This window comes from Aythya fuligula, chromosome 15 (assembly GCF_009819795.1).
Source record: "Aythya fuligula isolate bAytFul2 chromosome 15, bAytFul2.pri, whole genome shotgun sequence".
Lineage (NCBI taxonomy): Eukaryota > Metazoa > Chordata > Aves > Anseriformes > Anatidae > Aythya > Aythya fuligula.
In genome coordinates this window covers 13,351,824-13,371,480 of record NC_045573.1, presented here as the reverse complement: position 1 = coordinate 13,371,480, position 19,657 = coordinate 13,351,824, and the positions used below count along the sequence as shown (strand labels likewise).

The 19,657-nt window shown below is 36.7% G+C and overlaps 1 protein-coding gene across 2 annotated transcripts in view; it reads left to right on the top strand.

The window, feature by feature from the left end:
- The window catches only part of IFT140 (intraflagellar transport 140), a 73,339-nt gene that overhangs the window by 9,246 nt on the left and 44,436 nt on the right, over positions 1 to 19,657 (top strand). Inside the window, exons 7-20 of one of the 2 annotated variants that reach the window (XM_032197364.1) lie at positions 2,445 to 2,620; positions 4,374 to 4,465; positions 5,653 to 5,759; positions 6,548 to 6,696; positions 9,595 to 9,798; positions 10,154 to 10,226; positions 10,353 to 10,444; positions 11,276 to 11,403; positions 12,845 to 12,962; positions 13,410 to 13,537; positions 16,411 to 16,558; positions 16,786 to 16,917; positions 18,024 to 18,056; positions 19,173 to 19,366. In XM_032197364.1, the coding sequence (XP_032053255.1) occupies positions 2,445 to 2,620; positions 4,374 to 4,465; positions 5,653 to 5,759; positions 6,548 to 6,696; positions 9,595 to 9,798; positions 10,154 to 10,226; positions 10,353 to 10,444; positions 11,276 to 11,403; positions 12,845 to 12,962; positions 13,410 to 13,537; positions 16,411 to 16,558; positions 16,786 to 16,917; positions 18,024 to 18,056; positions 19,173 to 19,366 (1,774 nt within the window). The remainder of the gene's footprint in view (positions 1 to 2,444; positions 2,621 to 4,373; positions 4,466 to 5,652; positions 5,760 to 6,547; positions 6,697 to 9,594; positions 9,799 to 10,153; positions 10,227 to 10,352; positions 10,445 to 11,275; positions 11,404 to 12,844; positions 12,963 to 13,409; positions 13,538 to 16,410; positions 16,559 to 16,785; positions 16,918 to 18,023; positions 18,057 to 19,172; positions 19,367 to 19,657) is intronic. The other variant, XM_032197365.1, reaches the window with a different exon arrangement.

Below are 19,657 nucleotides of genomic sequence, written 5' to 3'. Positions count from 1 at the left end.
GAATGTTAATGTCTTCAGGGTGAGTCCTCTCTAAGAAGAACACTCTAGGTGTTGGATTAGTCAAGTTCCCAAAGGTGTGAGTGTAAGAAAAGTGTAACACTCAAATGCAAGTAAAATGATAAGCTGTCAGCAATTTATACAAAAATGAGAAATGCCTTTATTATGTTTTTTTGTTTGTTTGTTTGTTTTTATAGAAATAGTCGAATGCTACTAGAACATACATTTTAAAAATAATGTTTGTGTTTACTTTTTTTCTCCCTGTGCTTTGGTATGATGTTTCTGTATAAAGATGGCAAAATGTCTTTACCTGCTGCTGTTTTTTTTAGGTTTCTTCCTAATATTCTTTCTTCCTCCTGCTTTTATTCTTCTGGGTGCTAGTTTGTTACCAGCTAATTTTCTTCCTACCCCCGTTGTTCTTATGATGCCTTTTCCTAACCTGTGTAACTCTTTGGACAAGAGCCATAATGTGAAACAGGCAGTGTAATGAGTATTTTTCTGGTAGCTGATTTGAGTACGTAATCCTCTCCATTCAAGTGCTAACTACTCCAAAAATCTATCTAAGTTATGCTAGTTCCACAGATCAATTACAGCATGATTCAATGTTTACATTCATTATGACAGTCAAATGTCATAAATGACATAATTAACACCAGTATGATTGTAGGAGTGACATTGTCTAGCTGTGTATTTTTCTTGCAGAGCAGTGAGCTCTGATTTGATTTGTGAGGTGTAAACCTCTTCAGTAGATAGGAACTATTCAAATAAAAATGGGATACAGGACTCTTGTTAGACAAGTGTCAAAAGTGGAAATCTTTGCATAGCTGTGTGGCTGTTACCAGGTGCTTTGAAAGTGAGCATGTATTGATACACATCTCCTTCTAGAGACAGACTCAGTGTCCTGAAAGTGGGTGTCCTCAACATTTTTGTGGTTTCTCAGGCCTCCTGTTTAAACTTTATTTTTCTGTCAGATGATACTGGTGGTTTCTTTTGAGCTTTCCTACTGCAGAGGATGATAATGCAGAAGTATTTTGGACCTAGTTCTTATTTTAGGCAGAGATCGGTCATAACTTCAAAATCAGTTAACATTTTCATAAGGTTTAAATGGGATTTCTAAATTATTACTACTATTGTGGTTTTAATCACAAACTTATTTAATAAAAATTAATTAAAATTATTGCCTTCAAATTGTTTTTAATGCTTTAAACATTGCTATTGTATATTTTTAAATCTCAGAAGAGACTTGACTAAGGACAATAGAGCATCTTTTAAAATAAACAATTGAGCTTGTCAAAAAATATCAAATATTTCCTGAGTTTCGAGTACTAGTCTAGATACATTATTTATTCCAAAATGCTGATCTCTGTATTTACCCAAAATAAAACAAACAAACAAACAGGTGTGTGTGTGTGAAATTCAGGTAGTATGTTACATGAGATGCTTATCTGAAAAAAGGATTCATTTTTACCTGGGAGAAAATGAAACTGTATGGGACCAGGTGGGAGAGGAGTTTGGAAATACATATATATTTAATGTAGGTAATGTAGTTGGTATATAGAGGGTGATAATGTGTTTGCAAGAGTTCTGTAAATTAAAACATTCTTTTTATTAAAGGAACCTCATATTACCTCTTAGGTACACTATTTTGGTGTAGGTCCTTAGTGGTCACTTTTACACATTTGTTTTCTATTTCAGCTTTTTATATATATATATTTCTTAGAGCTTTTTAATTTGCACTGAATTGAAATGCTACATTTAAATAATACCATGAATTGCCAGGAAGTTGTGTGAAGTGTGTTGGATCTGTTAAATTTTGGTGACTTCATTTGTTTGGTGATTTCAGTAATATAATTTGCAAACTACTAATTATAGGATTTCTTACTGCATAGACCTATGTAAGATTTATGCAATATTGCAGCTTAACCAGATGATACACGTTGTGTTGTTGGTGTTCCTAGACACAATCTTATTTGCTTTTTTATTATGTCTCTGGTATACATAATTACTTGTGAAATTCACGTAGAAGAGCTGCATTTAGTGCATGTGTGTAGTGTGGGGTGTTGCTAAACAATGAAGAAGTTTATATCCATGAGCTTCTTCAATCTAAACTTCAGTGTGAATTGTACTAATTCTTAGCTTTCACAAGTTGTTAATGGTGAGCCTTCACATACCTGCATGCCTATGCAGAAAGTGTACTTTTAGCTTCAAAATATTTCAATGATGCTATTTAAATGAATTGCATCTGGATTTTCTAGATGAGTAAAAGAGAATAATTTCTATTTGTTGCTCTTGTCAGCTATCATAATTGAGACAAACAAGGAGGTGAGGATGGTGGTTATTTTAGCACTTGAAGGATATTATATTAAAGCAGAAAATAACAAAAAATATTTTTGTGGCTACAAGTGCTGTTACCTAAGAGCTGTGCAACTTGTTTACATATACTTTAGGTTCTGTGCATTATGTGAATGAGAAAGGAAAGACAAGCCATGTATTGTCAGCAGACAGTCTGGTACAAAAACTTCTGTTCATGGAGAAAGGAGATGTATTACTTGTCATAACAGAAAACCTGCTGTTGTCCTTGCATAAAATTACTCCTGAGGGAGAAGCAGAGGAGCTCATGAAGGTAAGAGTCAGACTACAAGTTAAAGTTGCAATATTGAATCTTTTTTGAGAATTTTTTATTATTATTTCCCTTAGTCACAAATGAACCAGCTTTTTTGTTTCTCAGATATTACCTTGATGAACAAATATACGCTCATATAAAAGTGAAATAGAGTCGTGTTATTGAACTTGGAAAGATGGTTTTCACCTTGCTTTTGTGTTGTTTTTTTTTTTTTCTTATTTTTTTCTATTTTGACCCTATATTAATCTCTTTGCTCCTTACTTAACTTGTCTTAGTGAATTAGAGAAGAATTATAAGTTGCTATTTATAAAATCTATCTGTAATTCCAGTACAATCAAATATTAAAATGTTTTGTGGACAACTACATTCGTAAACAACATCCAATCCATGATTTGCCCATTTCTGCTCTCAGCTATCATCCTTATCACAAATTCCTCATGCCCCATGTTGGGTGCCAAAAAGGACTGTGGTGGTTTTACTCAGGTGGGCAGCTGAGCTCCCCCACAACCACTCTCCTCCCCTTCTATAAGGGAAAGGGAAAATACGATTAAAAGAGCTCAAAGGTTGAGAAAAGGACGGGGAGATCACTCACAGAATGGTTTGGGTCAATCCCTTAGGAAGGGATGCCACCACTAGATCAGGTTGGCCAAGACCCCCTCCAGCCTGGCCTCGAACACCTCCAGGGATGGGGCACCCACAGCTGCTCTGGGCAACCTGTTCCAGTGCCTCACCACCCTCTGAGTGAAGAATTTCCCCCTAACATTGAACATAAATCGCCACTCTTTCAGTTCAAAACCATTCCCACTTGTCCTGTCATTATCTGCCTAAGCAAAGAATCGCTCTCCATCTTTTTTATAAGTCCCAGTTAGGTACTGAAAGGTTGCAGTAAGGTCTCCCCGGAACCTTCTCTTCTCCAGGCTGAACATCCCCAGCTCTCAGCCTTTCTCCATAGGAGAGGTGCTCCAGCCTCTTGATCATCTTCATGGCCCTCTTCTGGACCATGCTCTAACAGATCAACATCCTTGCGGTGTAGGATGCTCCAGACCTGGACGTAGTACTCACAAGGGCAGAGTAGAGGGGCACCTTGACCTACTCATGCTCCTCTGATGAACTTAACTTCGTCCTGGGCTGCACCTTCTGGGCTGCAGGCACGCACTGCTGGCTCATGTTGAACTTTTCGTCCACCAGAACCCCTAGGTCCTTTTCCGCAGGGCTGCTCTCAGTGAGTTCTTCTCCCAGTCTGCACTCATGTCTGGGATTGCCCCCACCCAGGTGCAGCACCTTGCACTTGGCCTTGTTGAACCTCATTAGGTTCAGGTGGGCCCACTTCTCCAGCCTGTCCAGGTCCCTTTGGATGCCATCCCTTCCTTCTGGTGTACCAGCTGCACCACTGGGCTGGGTGTCACCTGCAAACTTGCTGAGGGTGCACTCGATCCCCCTGTCTATGTCGTTGATAAAGATATTAAACAGCACTGGTCCCAGAACAGACCCTGAGTCACACCACTTGTCATAAGCCGCCAACTGGACACAGAGCCATTAACCATTACCTGTCTACAAAATTTCTTTTCCTGAATTTATACACATCGTGTATTTGATAGGTTTAATGGTGATCGGTGAGAGGAACTCCCCTTTCTGAACTGTCTGACAGATCTAGTTTTACATTTTAACTTTGTGGACATACTAGGCAATTCAGATGCTTAGTGTCTTTCAGTGTGTTGATCCTACATTTCATGTGTTTGTTTTTGGTTAACAGGTGAAGTTGAGTGGGAAGATAGCTCATTCTGCAGACATCATTTTAATAGACCATAGCCTTATTGTTACAGCAATAGGTGAGACAGTAGTCAGGTAAGAATTCTGTTTTAAAGCTGGTTTTTCTGCCATGAGAATGGCTAACTAAATTGTCTGCAGTGCACTAAAGTTTTTTCTAAAGTGGTATTGTCTTTTTTTTTTAACTGGTAATGTGTAAAAACAAAACAAAAACTTCAAAAATTTCTCATCTTCTTTCACAAAATACAAATAATTAACTGAAAAACACGTTTCCTTGAGAACTACATGTGTATATTTTCCTTTCTCACGGTAGTTTTATTTTATCAGCCAGTACTCCCCAGACTTTTTATTTTCTGAATGCCTTTTTGTATTTCTTTTTGAAAATATATTCTTTTTTTTTTTTTTTCTTGAAAAAGCCACTTTGCTGTTCTTTCTATCTTTATCTTTTGATTCTTATGACAGTCATAGCAACAGGAGAAAAATGCTTGCTTATCAGGATTTCTCTATTACTGCAATATAATGCAAGTATTCTGGTTATTTCTGTCTCTAATTCTTTAAACTAAATACATCACTTTGCTGTGTTGCAGTTATAATCTTTCATAGTTCTGTGGTTTTTTTTGTTTGCTTTGTTTTGCATCTTTTTAAAGTACTATGTATTTTTTCTCTGTCTTTCTTCTGACTTACTCTACATATTTTGTCAAAATTTGTGGGGTGAGGAGACAAAGGAGGCTATTCCATTAACATCAGTATTTCACTTGTTTGGATCTCCCTACTATCGGACAAACTATCTGCTACTGTCAGTCAAAATCATCTGGTAATCTTGTGAGAATGTTATAACGACCACGTGTTAAGCAGGAAGATATTTGACAATGTTTAGTTCTAGAAAGTACATCTGGAATCCAAAGGGCTACTGCCCTTTGATGGAATATCCTTAAAACTAATGAACTGAGCTGGGTGGAAGAAGGTAGCAGCAATGCCTCACTTCCTTTCTTTTTTTCTTAAGACTGGATTTGCTTCTGACTCCTTCACAGAACATTACAAAATATCCTGTGGACTAAAAAGACAAAGGAAAAGAAAGGAGATTAAGAAATTCACATTCCAGAGGCAGCTGCTAACAATTTCGTTTTAGGAGTTAAATGATTGGGGCATTATGGAATCATAGAATCGGGAAGTAGCAAATTAATGCCATGTACAGCATCCTATTGACTGTTTAGCAAGACACCTGGAAGGAAAAGCATTGTTAACTCTTGTTTTGTGTGTCTTAGGTTCTGGGATTTGGACCGAGGTGAGAATTATGTGCTATCTCTAGATGTGCAATTTGGATTTGAGGCAGGAGAGTGTATTAACTGTGTTTCCTACTGCAGTGCCAAAGGTGAGAAATAACATGACAGCTCTGTTTACTAGATCCTAAACCTTGCCAAATTGTTAGTCTTCAGTGCCCTTTATTCGTTTTAGTATAATTTTCTTATTACTAGGTGTTTCAGTAATAGCACGTTAAGTAGAAGTGTTTTAGTCTAGCTCAGGAGTGCCCTTTTGAAGGAACAATGAGATCATTTGTACTCAGCACACTTTGTCTCCAAGCACACCATCTGGATTTCCTTTGATAGTGAACTAGTAGATGTATTCCTGGAGTATATATAATGCACTCCAACATGTTATGGGCAGGCTACAAGCATACATTAGAGCTAGTGAAAAGCAGAACTCACTAAACATGTACAGTGTGGACATCAAGTCCTTACAGTTGGTTTCTCTACAGAGCTCCTAACTGTTGCCTTGTTTGCTAATGTAGGCACAGCTAGGGTCTACTAGAATTGTTTTTCATGGTGACTTGCCTATCTATACTACAAAAGCAGATATTTGATTTGATATTTAAATGGTTAAAATGAAATCAGTGTCTGATACATTTAAAAGATAACTTCATCTTATGGCTTAGAAAATAGGCATTGGTTTTCAAATGAAACTTCTATCCTTTCTCCAGAAAGGTTCTCCAGTACAGGGCTAGAATGCTGGTGTGCAGAAAGGCAAAGAAATGAACTGTTCTAGAACAAGGCTTCTCAATACCTCAGAACCAGAGTGAGGCTTCCTACTGCTTTGTATAATGTTTGTGTTTTTCTGAAGCTTGGAAAGGTATGAAATATCTAAAATGCCTGTGAATGGCAGGTCTCCTAGCAGCTGGTACTAACAAAGGGAGAATAGCTATGTGGAGGAAGGCATCAGGATCCAGTCAGAGCATCCAGGCTTTGGAGAACAAGGAGAAGTGGAAGCTCCAGGCACCTACAGAACTTGAAGGAAATATCACTCAGATAAAGGTAACACAGGAAAGAGTCATGCATTTTATTAGGACTTCACAAACCTTACTTGAATATATCTTGTCTGTGGAATAGATGAGTATGATTGTTATCCTACAGACATGTGCCAGCAAGAAACCAGTGTTCTAAAGGAGGACAACCCTTGAATAAAGCAATTTTCAAAACTGAAATAGGCAGAAGTGTTACCTCTTTGTAGCTATTGTGTTACAGACGGGGTTGAAATGCTCAGCAGCATTATGCGCTGAAATGTAAATAGATCTCTCTGCCTGGGAGAACAAGCAGTCACAGGATACTTAAATTCAAACATCTCTCCTTTATAAGTCTTGCTGATGAACTCTTTGGATTCAGCACCCTGAAGTTATTTTCAGAAAAAGATAGATTATCGGGAATGTCAAATATTAAAGCACCATAGAATATCCCAACTTGGAAGGGACCCACAGGATCATCGAGTCCAACTACTGGCTCCATACAGGATGACTACCTAAAAATTAAACTATATGTCTGAGAGCATTGTCCGAGCTCATCTTGAACTCTGTCAGGCTTGGTGCCACGACCGCTTTCCAGAGAACCTATTCCAGTGTCCAACCACCCTTACAGTGGAGAACTTCTTCCTAATATCCAAAATTTACATAAATTTATTAAAATAGCAAGAAAGAAAATAGAGAAAAAAGAAATATCAAATAGAATACATATACATAATAGAATAGAAAGAAAAATAAAATATCTGGTGCCTTTCAAGAGAAACTGTTTTCACATAAGACTGTGAAAGACTTTTTTTTTACATAAAGACATAAGTACTTTAAAAGCAATGGCATTTGCTTGCGCTAGGTAGGATGTGTAGTGAGGGACTGCATCAGTCTTACTTAAAAAATTAACACATAAGTAATATTTAGGTCAAAATCCCAAGCTAAGATGCTTCAGTAACAGATGCTTCAGGCCCAGGAGATGGGAAATGGTTTGTGCCATTAATATATCACGTGTTTGCTAATAGAATGGGGGGAAGAGACATAGGTTTTTGTCAGCTTGACCATTTATGTGTTTTCTAAGTAACAGAATATAAAGTGCTGTCCAGAAATAGCACCTTCTTCCCAACATTTGTTAGCATAAACAAAACCATTGCCAAACAGTTATCAACAGTCCCCACATTTTATCTCATAATCAAGTAATCTTTAAATATGAAAACTATATATATATATTTGTAATCCTTGCATTCTTTTTTTTTTTTTTCTAAAATTGATAGGTGTAGAATAGTTTGATAATTCCTATAAAATTTTCCTGTGTTACCGTGAAAAACTTGGAATAGAAAGCCATATACCATGGTGGGGTCAAAGGACAGCAATAACTTTTTTTTTCCACTCCTTGGAAATCTAATATTTTTTCAATCTGATATAGTGGCTTCTAAAGAGAAGTGGTTGGAAATGCACTCTAACTTGTCTGTTGTGCAGCATAATATTCTAGTTAACAGTAACTAAATATAAACAAACCATGCAAATCAGTTTTATTTTTCAGATTGTGCTCTTGAATAAATGAAATAACATCCAAATACAACTATTAAAATCAATATTGTTGGAAAGACAGTCACAGAAACATCAATGTCTATACCAGTGAATAAAAAATCTTTGAAAATCAGGAAATTAATATGAAACTTAAAATAACTTTGAAGGAAGCAGAGACCTTTGAGACTTGGCACTAAATTTTGTAGAGCATATCTGCTGCTGTACAACAGCAGAGTTGGTCTTGAAAGGGATTTTCTATAGTTATTAGAAACTTCATAATTAATTTAGCCCATGGTAGTATGTCTGCATCAATGGTCTCTGGTAGTTTTTTTTTTTTTTTTTTTTTTTTTTTTAAAAAAAAGCCAACAAAACAGCCATCTAGCAGCAAAGGAACACCCCTCATCCCTCCCTTCTATGTCCTCCCAGGCCCAGCAACAAAGGCAACTCCTGTGTCAAACCTGTGCCATGAACTATGTACCTTGCTTATCAAGGAGCATTATCAATAGTGTTTGAGTTCAGAAAAGCACCAACCCCTGCCCCGTGTGTGTGGTTGTAGGGTCCAGCCTATAAACGGATCATCTCTGACTAAATCTTATGGAAGAGTTCTTTTGTAATACACTGGTTACCACAATGCTTTCTTGAAAAGAATCATCTTTTGATAGGAATAAACATGAACAATGCTGGACATGCTTATTTGACTGTGAATACATAAAGACAGAATGAAAATGGGAGCATTTCTCTTTACTATAGAAAGAATTCATCAGCTGCATGTTAAAAACTGTCCTTGCTGTCTCAGAAGCAGATCTTACTGTTCTGTCAAATTTTCAAAGGTATTTCCAGGTTTAGCACTGCTCTGTGCAAGTGCTATTTTTGAATCCTAAAATAAAAAGGGAAGGTTAGCCTACATAAAAATTCAATTACAAAGCTAGAACACTTACCCCCCTTCTCCTTGAAGCATCCCTGTGTTCTTTTGGACCCCTTTATGCATGTGATTTAGCAGTGTTTGGTAAAGAGTTTGTACAACATTGACTGAGTGGGATATAAAAACTGCATAAATGAATAAGGTAATCAAATAAGATACTATGCATGCAACTTGCTTTTACAGATCAAAGCGTGATTAAGCCTTTTAAATAAGTGATTCTCTCATGAGTATAAATGTGAGGTGGTACAAAACTATCTTAAGGAAAAAGTGGTTTTAATGTAAAAAATGGCTCCTCCACTTAAACTAAGGGAGCATAAGTAGCTGGGTAACTAGCACAATAGCTTTCATCTGTAATTGGCTGTAGTTGGACTTCCATATTTGTGTGCATGTGTATATGTGTGTACATATATATACATATAAATAAAATGTTATACCATGTTTTGCTTTTTTTTTTTTTTCTTTTCTTGCTCTCATGTGCAGTGGGGCTCTCGAAAAAATCTTCTAGCAGTGAACAGCATCAGCTCTGTGGTGATCCTCAGTGAGCAGGCCATGTCGTGTCATTTTAATCAGCAAGTGGCTGCTGTACAAGTGTCTCCCAGCCTGTTCAACGTGACCTTCTTCAGCACAGGAACCACACACAGTCTTCATGTTGATATGACTGTTAATGGAGTCTTTGCTACTAAGGTTGTTGGTCTTCTCATTCATTTTCTCAGGTCTTTGCCTAGCTAGGTGTATAAAGACCAAACTTTCCAAGTCCTTAATATAATTCTTTAATATTCCATTTTATTGTGTAATGGAAGTATTCTTATGACAATAGCAATTATTCTGTGGTGGAGCTGGTTTTCAGGTAGCACAGTGATTCAGTAGTACTCTGGATGCTGACGCCTCTTTTTTGGGTTACTAAAGGCCTTTCAATCCAATACATGGATGAATTAGTAAAAGATGGCAACTGCGTGGAAGGTCTTACTCTGTTACTGCATAAATTACAGTATGAGTCCAGAATAAAAAAGTTTATGTTTTGGTTTTTGATTGTTTTTAGGATGCTGTAGTATTTTGGAATGGGAAGCAAGTTACTGTCTTTGAGTGTTCAGAAGATACCTTAAGGAGTGCAGGTAGTGATTCCTTTAAGTCAAAATTCCTTTTTTTTTTTTTCTTTTCTTTCTTAAAAAAAAAAAAAAAAAAAAAAAAGCTCACCCACGATTATTGTAATGATGGTTTCCTTGTGATTCCTCTTCCAGGCTCTTTTCTTTGTGACTCTCCAGTTCTGTCAGTGCACGGAGAAAATCTGTACACGGTTGAGCCATATCGGGTCCAAGTCCGTACCTGGCAGGTAAGGGCTGATGAACACATGGAACAACAAATACATCTTACTGCTTTTCAAAGACTGGTGTCACAGCTTAAAAAATAAGTGGAAGTTCTGTAAACATATTGACTCTAAATTTGTCATGGGAAAAATGCGTTGAGGATTTTAGCTGTAAGTTTTACATGTTGTGTTCTTTAGTCTGTTATGTTTAAACACTACTGCACTGTAGCTAATCCTAGTAAGTATTTATGATAAAAAACAGAATTATGTAGGGACCAGAATGCTTGTGAGGATATAAATTGCATGCATATGAATATATATTACTGATGGGAAATTTATAATATTAAATGTTTTAAGAGGAAAATATACCCTGTGCACATTCTGTATGTTCCTGTGAAGTCTTCTGCATAAGTTTTGCAGCCTCTGCTTGTCATGAGAACCAAAAAGAGAAATGTAGTTATTACAGTTCTATGATACATCATTTTATTTAAGAAAGGGAGGTTTTATCAGAATGAGGACTGATACAATGTTTTTCCAGATGTATATTAGTGGACCTTCAGGGAGCTGTATTCATGCATCCCTCTTAGTTGGAAAAAGTTGTATTATCAAAGAGGCCATTTTTGCACAAGTATTTCTATAAGTTTTAACTCTTTTGGAGGCTATATATCCAGTTTTCTACCTGAAGCAGATTGTGGTTTTGGAGACCTTTTGTGAGTTTTGTGAGGGGTGTGTGTGCTAAGTGCAGTTTCTCTCATTTTGTTGATAGTGATTCATCTAACATAGAAGTTTAGCAATTAGCTTAGTAAGAAAATATTGAACTCTGAATGTACAAACCTAGTGTTACACCTTTCTTCTCAGGGAACAGTTAAGCAGCTTTTGGTGTTCTCTGAAGCAGAGGGAAATCCGTGCCTCTTGGATGTCTGTGGAAACTTCTTGGCTGTGGGAACTGATTTGGCTCACTTCAAAATCTTTGATCTCTCTCGCAGGTATTAATTAGCCTTTAAAAACAATCTGCTCGTACTTGAGGACATTTTCTGTGGGGAGGGGTGAAATCTTTAGCTGGTTTTGATGTACTGAAAAGTGATTACCTCTTTGAATCTCAAGACAATACAGTGTAGCCTGCATGGACTGATGGCATATTCCTGAAGTAAGTGAAGAGACAGAGAATTGTTAGACAAATCACGGGATGAGTAATGTAACAGTGACTTAGGGTATTGTTAGGTTTGTTTGTATGTATTGGAATGTAGGTGGAGAACTTAAGGAAGATCTAGGCAAGGATGTTACATGCTTCTTCTAATAAATTGAAGATGATCTTTATCTCAGAAAAGTTGAAATAAAGGAAAAAGTGAGAGATTTACTTACATTTGTTCTGATTACACTGTGGTGCCCTTCTGACAAACTGCTATGGCACGTAAAAGATGTGCCTAACGTAATGTCCAAATCAAAAATGTACTTGTTAATGACAAATATGACTTTGAAAAACATTAAGAGTAAAACAAATTCTCTTACATACTGTGACCAGAGGCCTGCTAAACTGAGGTTGTCTACATACCACATAGAACACAATTTGAAGGTAATGTATTTGGGCAGGTTGTTGTTAGCACAAGTATTGGATTGGTTGTGATGATTGATAGTGAAAGCAACTAGCTGAACTCCTCCGTGCTTTGTTAAATTTTCATGGCTAGTAATGATAATACCCCTTTTTAAATTATGACAATATATCACACCTAAATTTTAAAGTTAACGGAGCTGACAGAATAAACGAGGGGTCCAAGCATGTAATCTGAGAATGTTATTTTTACAGAATCAAAGATTTTCCTACATGGGAACATATTATGGGTCTAAATTAATGTCGCTTTTTTCTGTCACATTCTTTAGATTCATGAGATTTGTCCTCTTTGCTGAATAATTGCTGGGTTTGTATCTATAGCACTGGTGAGAATCTTCTGAAATGATAGTCTTTTGTAAATTGTGTGCAGATGGAAAGTGACTGGTATGATATAAATGCCATCCCTGTTCCCCAGTGACATTACTCTTTTTCCAGAGTTCATTTTCCCCAAGCACAGAACTTCTGTGATGAGCTATTTTCAGCATTACAGTACTGTTCAACTTACATAGGAAAAAGCAGTCCTCTGAATTAAAATTCTGGTATGATGTTTTTGGTTTATAGCCCTCTCTTTGGAGTCCTGTTGGAGCATTGAAGATTATTCTTGCTGATTCATTGAGGAATGAGTGTTTCATTAATTTCTGAAAGAAAGGCAGGTCACAACAGGAGAGGAAGCTAGAGTTTGAGTCAAAAGTCTTGTAAGGAAGAAAGAAAATTTTTTTTTGAGGTCTTTTTTCTTACCTGTAATTTGAAAATGTTTTGGCTGATAACTACTGTTGCTTTATTGCTACCATACAGCTTAAACTTATTCCTTTCCACAGAGAGGCAAAAGTGCACTGCAATAGCAAGAACTTCTCTGAGCTGTTTCCTGGCCTTGGAAGCATTGCATCTGTCAAGTGCAATGCTAACGGCAACAAAGTCAGCATCCTCGTTAGCAAGGTGAGGTGAAGCTCTTCACATACCACCCTAGGGCCTGACCATCCGTTAATAGACTGGTACAGTTCAAGATGATTACTGAAGACACTTTAACTTCACAGAAATAAACGTGTGTTTTCTATGAACAATATTGTTGGTCTTGAAAGTTTGCATGTAACTAAACACTAAAATTAAACTCTGTTAAGGTTTTGTATATTTGGTGAGGCGAACAGCCCATTTTTTTAGTAGCTCAGTTGAAAAACTGTTTTGTAGCATTTCAAAGAAATCAAAGGCAAACTTGCTAGAATAGAGAAACAGCAAGAAATGTTATGATACTTCTTTCAAAGACTGTTCTTTTGAGATTGCCAAGTACATGAAACTGCTAAGAGCATGAATTGAATTAGATGAGCATACCATCTGGACTTTTTGCTTTTTACCTGTGTCCTTCAGCAACTTTTTTCCCATTCTCAGGCAAATGGGAGCATTGATTCCAAGATCTGTTTCTATGATGTTGAAATGGACAAAGTTACAGTCTTTAATTTCAAGGGTGAACAGGGGAATGGTAGAGAGAAGCTTTCTTCTGGACAACGTATTGACAGGTAAGAAGCTTTTATTTTGAAAAATATTACCCGAGGCTTTAAGATAGGAATCTGTCATATGAAAATGAGCAACATCTTGATATTGGTATTCCTCTGTCTGTGTAGGAATTTATACCAATTAATTTCTTTCTAAAGATTCAACTAAAACTGATGTATTGTATACCAACCAATACTGCATCCCTTTCTCTTCCAATATGTGAACTAGGGAGTGTTAAATGAAAGTATGGAAAGCAAGCTTAAAATAATCAGGAGGTGGTGGCGGTTCTTCAGAAACTATGCTAAGGAACTTCTTTACCAAAGGAAATTATAAATGCTGAAGAAAGGGTTCATGGAGCTATTCAGCAAAGAATAATGCAGTGAGATAACTGTGTGGAAGCCGTATCTGGCTCAAGAGGTCTCTGGGGAATATGTGTGGAGGTATATGACTGGAATCAGGGTCCTGGTCTTAGAATAATTTTGTTAAATATTGGAAACTTTCTCTTCCATGACAAGCTTATGGGATAGGAACTGTAAAAAAAAGACATTCTGGAGTTCCTCCTGAGGTAAAAAGAAAAATAATAAAATATAAAAATGTATATATTTAAATTTCAAGACAGAATGTTTTATATGGATAAAAACTTCCATGAAACATCTTTTTAGAACCCACAGTTTTCATTTTATACAAGCTGCTCTGCGGTGAATACATGTATTAGGTTTACGTGGCAAGTTTTTGGTAGCAGGGGAAGTTGTGGAAGAGCGACCATGAAGGAGTGACGGATGGTGAAGTGTTCTGGACTGACTGAAGCCCCTGTTGCCTCTTTACCTGTTCCACTCATGGGGAGAAGGTGGAAGAGGCTGTATGCGGGAGAAGTGTTTTTAGTTTGCTTTTAGCTCTCACTGCTCTAGTCTATTATCAGTAGACAATAAATTATATTAATCTCCCTTACGCTGAGTCTGTTTTGCCCATGATGGTAATTGTTGAGCAATCTCCCTGTCTTTATCTCAACCCATGAACTTTTTTCATCCTATTCTTTTCCTCCTCCTTTTGAGGAGGAGGAGTGAGAGTGGTGTGGTGGGGTTGAGCTACCTACCTGTGTGAAACCACCATAATGTATTAGTAATCCTAGTAGCAAGGCAGTAAAATTCAGTGAACTAGGATTTCTCGTGGAAGTACAGTGGGATATTAGTATGAATTTATCTGGTTTTACAAAAATTTTCCTTACTGTATTTTTCTTAAGAAATAACAACCTTAGAAGAGGAGGTGATTTCATTTTTTCAACAGCTATGTAGATATTACAGGGGGAAAAAATATAAAGTTGTTATTTTCAGCATTGCAAAACAGAAAAATACCCAGCTCCTTAGTAACTATGGACAGTGCAAATTTGGGGTCTTACATCTTGGTCAAGCAAACAATGTAATAAGAGTAATGAGAAAGTTGTTTTTGAGTGTAGTATCCTGTGTAGCCCAACAGAGGCCACTACAAACTAGTATTACTATTTGACTGATGCTTAAAGGCTAGGGTAAGTGTTAGCATGAGTCTGTTTATCTGTACTTCATTTTAGAGAATCTTGAAATTAAAATGAGTAAACTCATCAAAGAATAATCAGGTAAACGTCTTTCCCTTCTCTATCCTCCTGAGGCAGAATCTAAATACTCCCAAATCATACTGTTTTTCAATTCAAGAGCAATTTATTTTGATTTAAATGTCATGGGAAGGACACTACATATGTATACTTCCTAATGATTCTTAATTTGCCTTCCATCTCTACTCCATCCCCTTCAAAGACACCCCAAATTCCAGCCTTCAGTGTTGATGGCAAAGAAAATAAGTCTTTAAGATTTGACACCCGTTTATAAACGTTTTTCAGACTAATCCTAAGCTATTGCTAAAATAGTCAGATTCTGTATGTCTACATTCTTCACATGGCCTGCACTAAGTAATATTTAAATGCCTGAAGGAGGCAGTAAGATATTTCTTAAACAGCAGAGGGTGGCTTTCATAAAGTTGCTGGTGTTGTCCTTGTGCTTATTCCGCTATTTTGTAATGTCTCTGAATTCTTTTAAGAACACAATATTAATTTCAAGTGCAGTGCTGAGAAAAGGGAATGAACAGTGGCATATCTAAAGACTGAGGTCCTCAGCTGCAGGTCATGTTCAATTGCAACTTCAGTTTCCCTCAGCATTGGGAAGTTGAGCAGTTGAAAACATAGATCACTGTATCTAGCTCTCTTTGAATTCCCAGTTCAGAGAGATCTGTTGCCTGAGAATATAAACTATTTTTCCCCCCATCATTTTCATCAGTTTGCTAGTTGTAATCTCTTAGACCACCACCGCCGCTACTACTTAGCTGTATTTGAATATGAAGCATATGGACTAGAAACTTTACTGCTTAACCAAATGCGTATCAGTGTACTCAAGATGTCTTTAGCTGGCTGGGTATCAACAACCACCTTGGGGCAGATCATAAAAACCTGCAAGAAAATAGAGCTGAGGTAGTCTCAATGTTATAGTAGCTGGTAGTAGCAGTAGTTAAAGTTTAAGTTAAAGTAGTTAAAGTGTGTTCAAATGCTGCTGTAGGACATGTGACCTCAGTGAAAGCATGTTTTGAGTGCCTGTTTGCATTTGTGACAGTACCAGCTTTTTTCCTGAAATGATTTATGTCCTATAGTCATGGTAGACTTATGCTGAATAAACTGAACATGGCATTGGTGTATACAGACTCCTTGGAAGTTGGGCAGATGCATATAGTTAATGTTGCAACACAGAGCTAGCAGTCAAGATAACTGATAATCATTTGAAGGTTATCCCTTGGTTGGTCCTTATCTGAAGCTTATACACTGAATGGACTGGAATTATTCTGTCTCCATTTCTGTATTTCTTGTTGGTTTTGGTAGGTCTGTTGTGGAGTATCCAGACTTGCAGAGTCACATCCCTGTTCGCCATTTCTGGGACAACAGTGAACCAAGACTTTTTGTATGTGAAGCAATTCTTGAACCAGGCCTACAATCGCCAAACCAGAACAAAAACCAGACTGAGAGCACAGTAGGGTCTTTTTGATTATTTTCCTCACTGTATATGTTATTCTTCCTATCTGAGTAGTAAATCATTGGTAATTTGTTAACCTGTAGAAGTAGTTGTATATGTTACCATGTGTGTGAATGTGTGACGTTACTTTCAAGAGAAGGTTCTACCAAATGAATATGGAAAAGAAAATCAAAATGAAAGAAAGATAATGCACCAGAAAAACGATTCTTTACTTCCTTTTCCAGATGGATGTCTGGATTATGTCGTTCTTCAGTAGTGAAGAACATGGCCTTTTGCTTCAGGACAGCTTCCCATTGCCTTCATTGTACCAAGTTCTTCTGGGTATTGAGGTGCCACATTATTACTTTGCAAAAAAGGTGAGGAAATCTTTCACAATTCTTTCCCTTCCCATAAGTTCAAACTTGTCATTGCTTAGGGCTCAAGTGTAACCAAACTGAGTCTGGGTTAAATAAATCCAATGGCAGTTGCTGCATAAAATGTAGCAGTGACATGAAGTTAATTCTAATGTGGATGTATTTGACAGCATTTTGGAAGTTACAGTGGATTGGCTCTTCCTGAGTATTGCAAATTGTGTGTGATGTACAGGTGCAGGAATACTTAGCAGGGAGTGCAACTAAAGACATATTTTTGAAGAGGAAAAAAAAAGAAAGAAAAATCTCTATGTAGTCACCATTCCTTTTATAGTCGAGGCATGTGTCAGACTTAAGTATGCTGTAAGAGGGGACACTTCCTACTAGCTTCAGCAGAAGCAGTTTGCTTCCTTTTGAAATTGAGCTTAATTCCCACAGAACACCAGAGGGAGGACTCATCTTGTCCTATCACTGAATGCCTGCTTGCTACAAATACTAGGAGTGCATGCTCTAACTTCTTAGAAACTTGACTATGAATCCAAAATTGGTTGTATCTTAAATAATGCTATCTGTACTAGAGAAAATAAAGCCTATTACCTGCAGATTGGTTTTCTGCTTACGGTCTGACATGGGTTTCTTAGTGCCTGTTAAGATGAAGATTTGTACTGCAGCCTACCTGTAGGTGGGGGAGACCTAACAATCTGTTTATTGTACTGAGGCATTTGTTTTTGTGAAATCTTTAGGAACTTAATGAGACTTCTAGTCCTCTGAATAACAGAACAATATAATCATGTAAATCTAATTTTATATCATTTAGGAGAAGTGTTAAACAAGGAGAATTTATCTAGATTTTTTAAACATTTAAATGTATTTAAATTCAGAGCAGCACTTTACAGTTTAGCCCCTTCCAAAGAACAGGCTGTTGTACTTTTTCTGTCCAGATATAGCTTTTAGAGCTGCCATCTTTTACTTTCCATTTTCCATCAGTTTAAAAGGTCAAAGATCTGCTGCATTTTCTAATCTTTTAACGCTTTCCCCATCATGTCTCATGCTGTTTTACTTTGATACTGCATCTCTTTTTTTTCCTCTCTATGGATTATTGCTGCCATTAGTTATATTTTCGGAGGGGATTTGCATATAAACCTGTAAGTATCTGTAACTGCATTATTCTGCTCCTCTTCATTCTTTGCTTTTCTCATTTCCATTTTCTTCCTTCAGTAGGATTACTGTATCTTAGTGTCTAAATTAATTGTCATATAGTAATTCATTTTGGAAACATGTTTCAGTATATGAGTAGTTTGCTATAAATATAACAAATCCAGTTAATACAACAAATCTATCTTGACTGAGTTTCATTCAAGGGTTTCCATTTATTATTATGGCTTCCCTGTCCTGGTTCCAGTAATTCCCCAAACTGTAGTCAAACCTATATGAGCTTTTGGTTTGTCTCTTACTGAATCTATTACTTTCAAAAATAGTATTTTTGTATTAGCTTCTGTAACTCTCATACTTAGTTTTCTCATCTGTCTAACTATAAGGTTCGTATAGAGTATATGTGAAATTTGGTGTCCTTTGTGACTGAGATTATAATCTTCCACTCTCTGGTTTGTGAAAGCTTCTTTGTTACGTTCTAGATAGATTATTCGATATTGATGCTTGACTTAACCATTATTCAGACAAAGAATAAAACTCAAATTGCTTTGGGCTGGCTTTCAATGACTTGAAAGTATTATCGAAGCTTTAGAGGCTCCTGAACTGCCTGTTGTCTGAAGAATGCTTTGAATCTGAGGTTTAGTATTTGTAAGCTTTACATGATGGCAAGAATAAAAGAACTGGGTCTGTATTGTTAACTTTCAGAACAGCACACTCATTTTTGAGAAAAAAACAAACCCCAAAGAATTTTGTCTGAAATCTTCAGAAATCTGGCAACTTAAAAATAATAGTTTCTATTATAGTATTAGTTGTTATAATCATGGCTGCCTCTTCTGTGCTATTTTACAAAGCTCTAAACTATTTACCACTGAAGTATTGTGACTGTTTGTTATGACTCATGATATACTGATCTATTCTGTGACATGCCGTATTCTGGGACGTTTTTTAGGAAGTTCTGGAACATAGTGATTATAGTTGTGACTGACCATGGTTCTGTAGGGACAGAAAACTTAGATTGTAGTGGAAATCATGTAACTAATATTATTCAGATATATAGAGGAGTAAAATTTGTCATACTTGATACCTAAATGATAATGTGCTTGTTTTAGCCAGGAGAAACTGAGAAAGGACAAGAGTCAGGCTCAATAAAGGTCTTGCAGATGGCTGCCAGAAGACCCTTGAGAGATTTTATTGGATTAGGAGACTGTGATAAGACTACTCAGGATGCCATGCTGAACTTCAGCTTCTATCTGACTGCTGGAGACATGGATGAGGCCTTCAAATCCATCAAGCTGATAAAAAGGTACCGTATGCATTTGTATGCATTTCTTTATGAGTAGAGCTTATTTTCATTACATTTGTATGAAGTTCTGATCCTCTTAATTTAAACTTTTTATTTGATTTCACTTTCTCTTTCATTTTCAGAAAGATGAAATATCTTTATCTTAGATACATTTACTGTATACTCATTCTTTGTCTACAACACATTGTAAACTATATCGATCTTTTTTTACTAAATGGGGAGAATTAATAACTTTATAATGTGTCTAGAAAAAAATCCCACATTATCACTAGAAGAGAATGAACATTCACA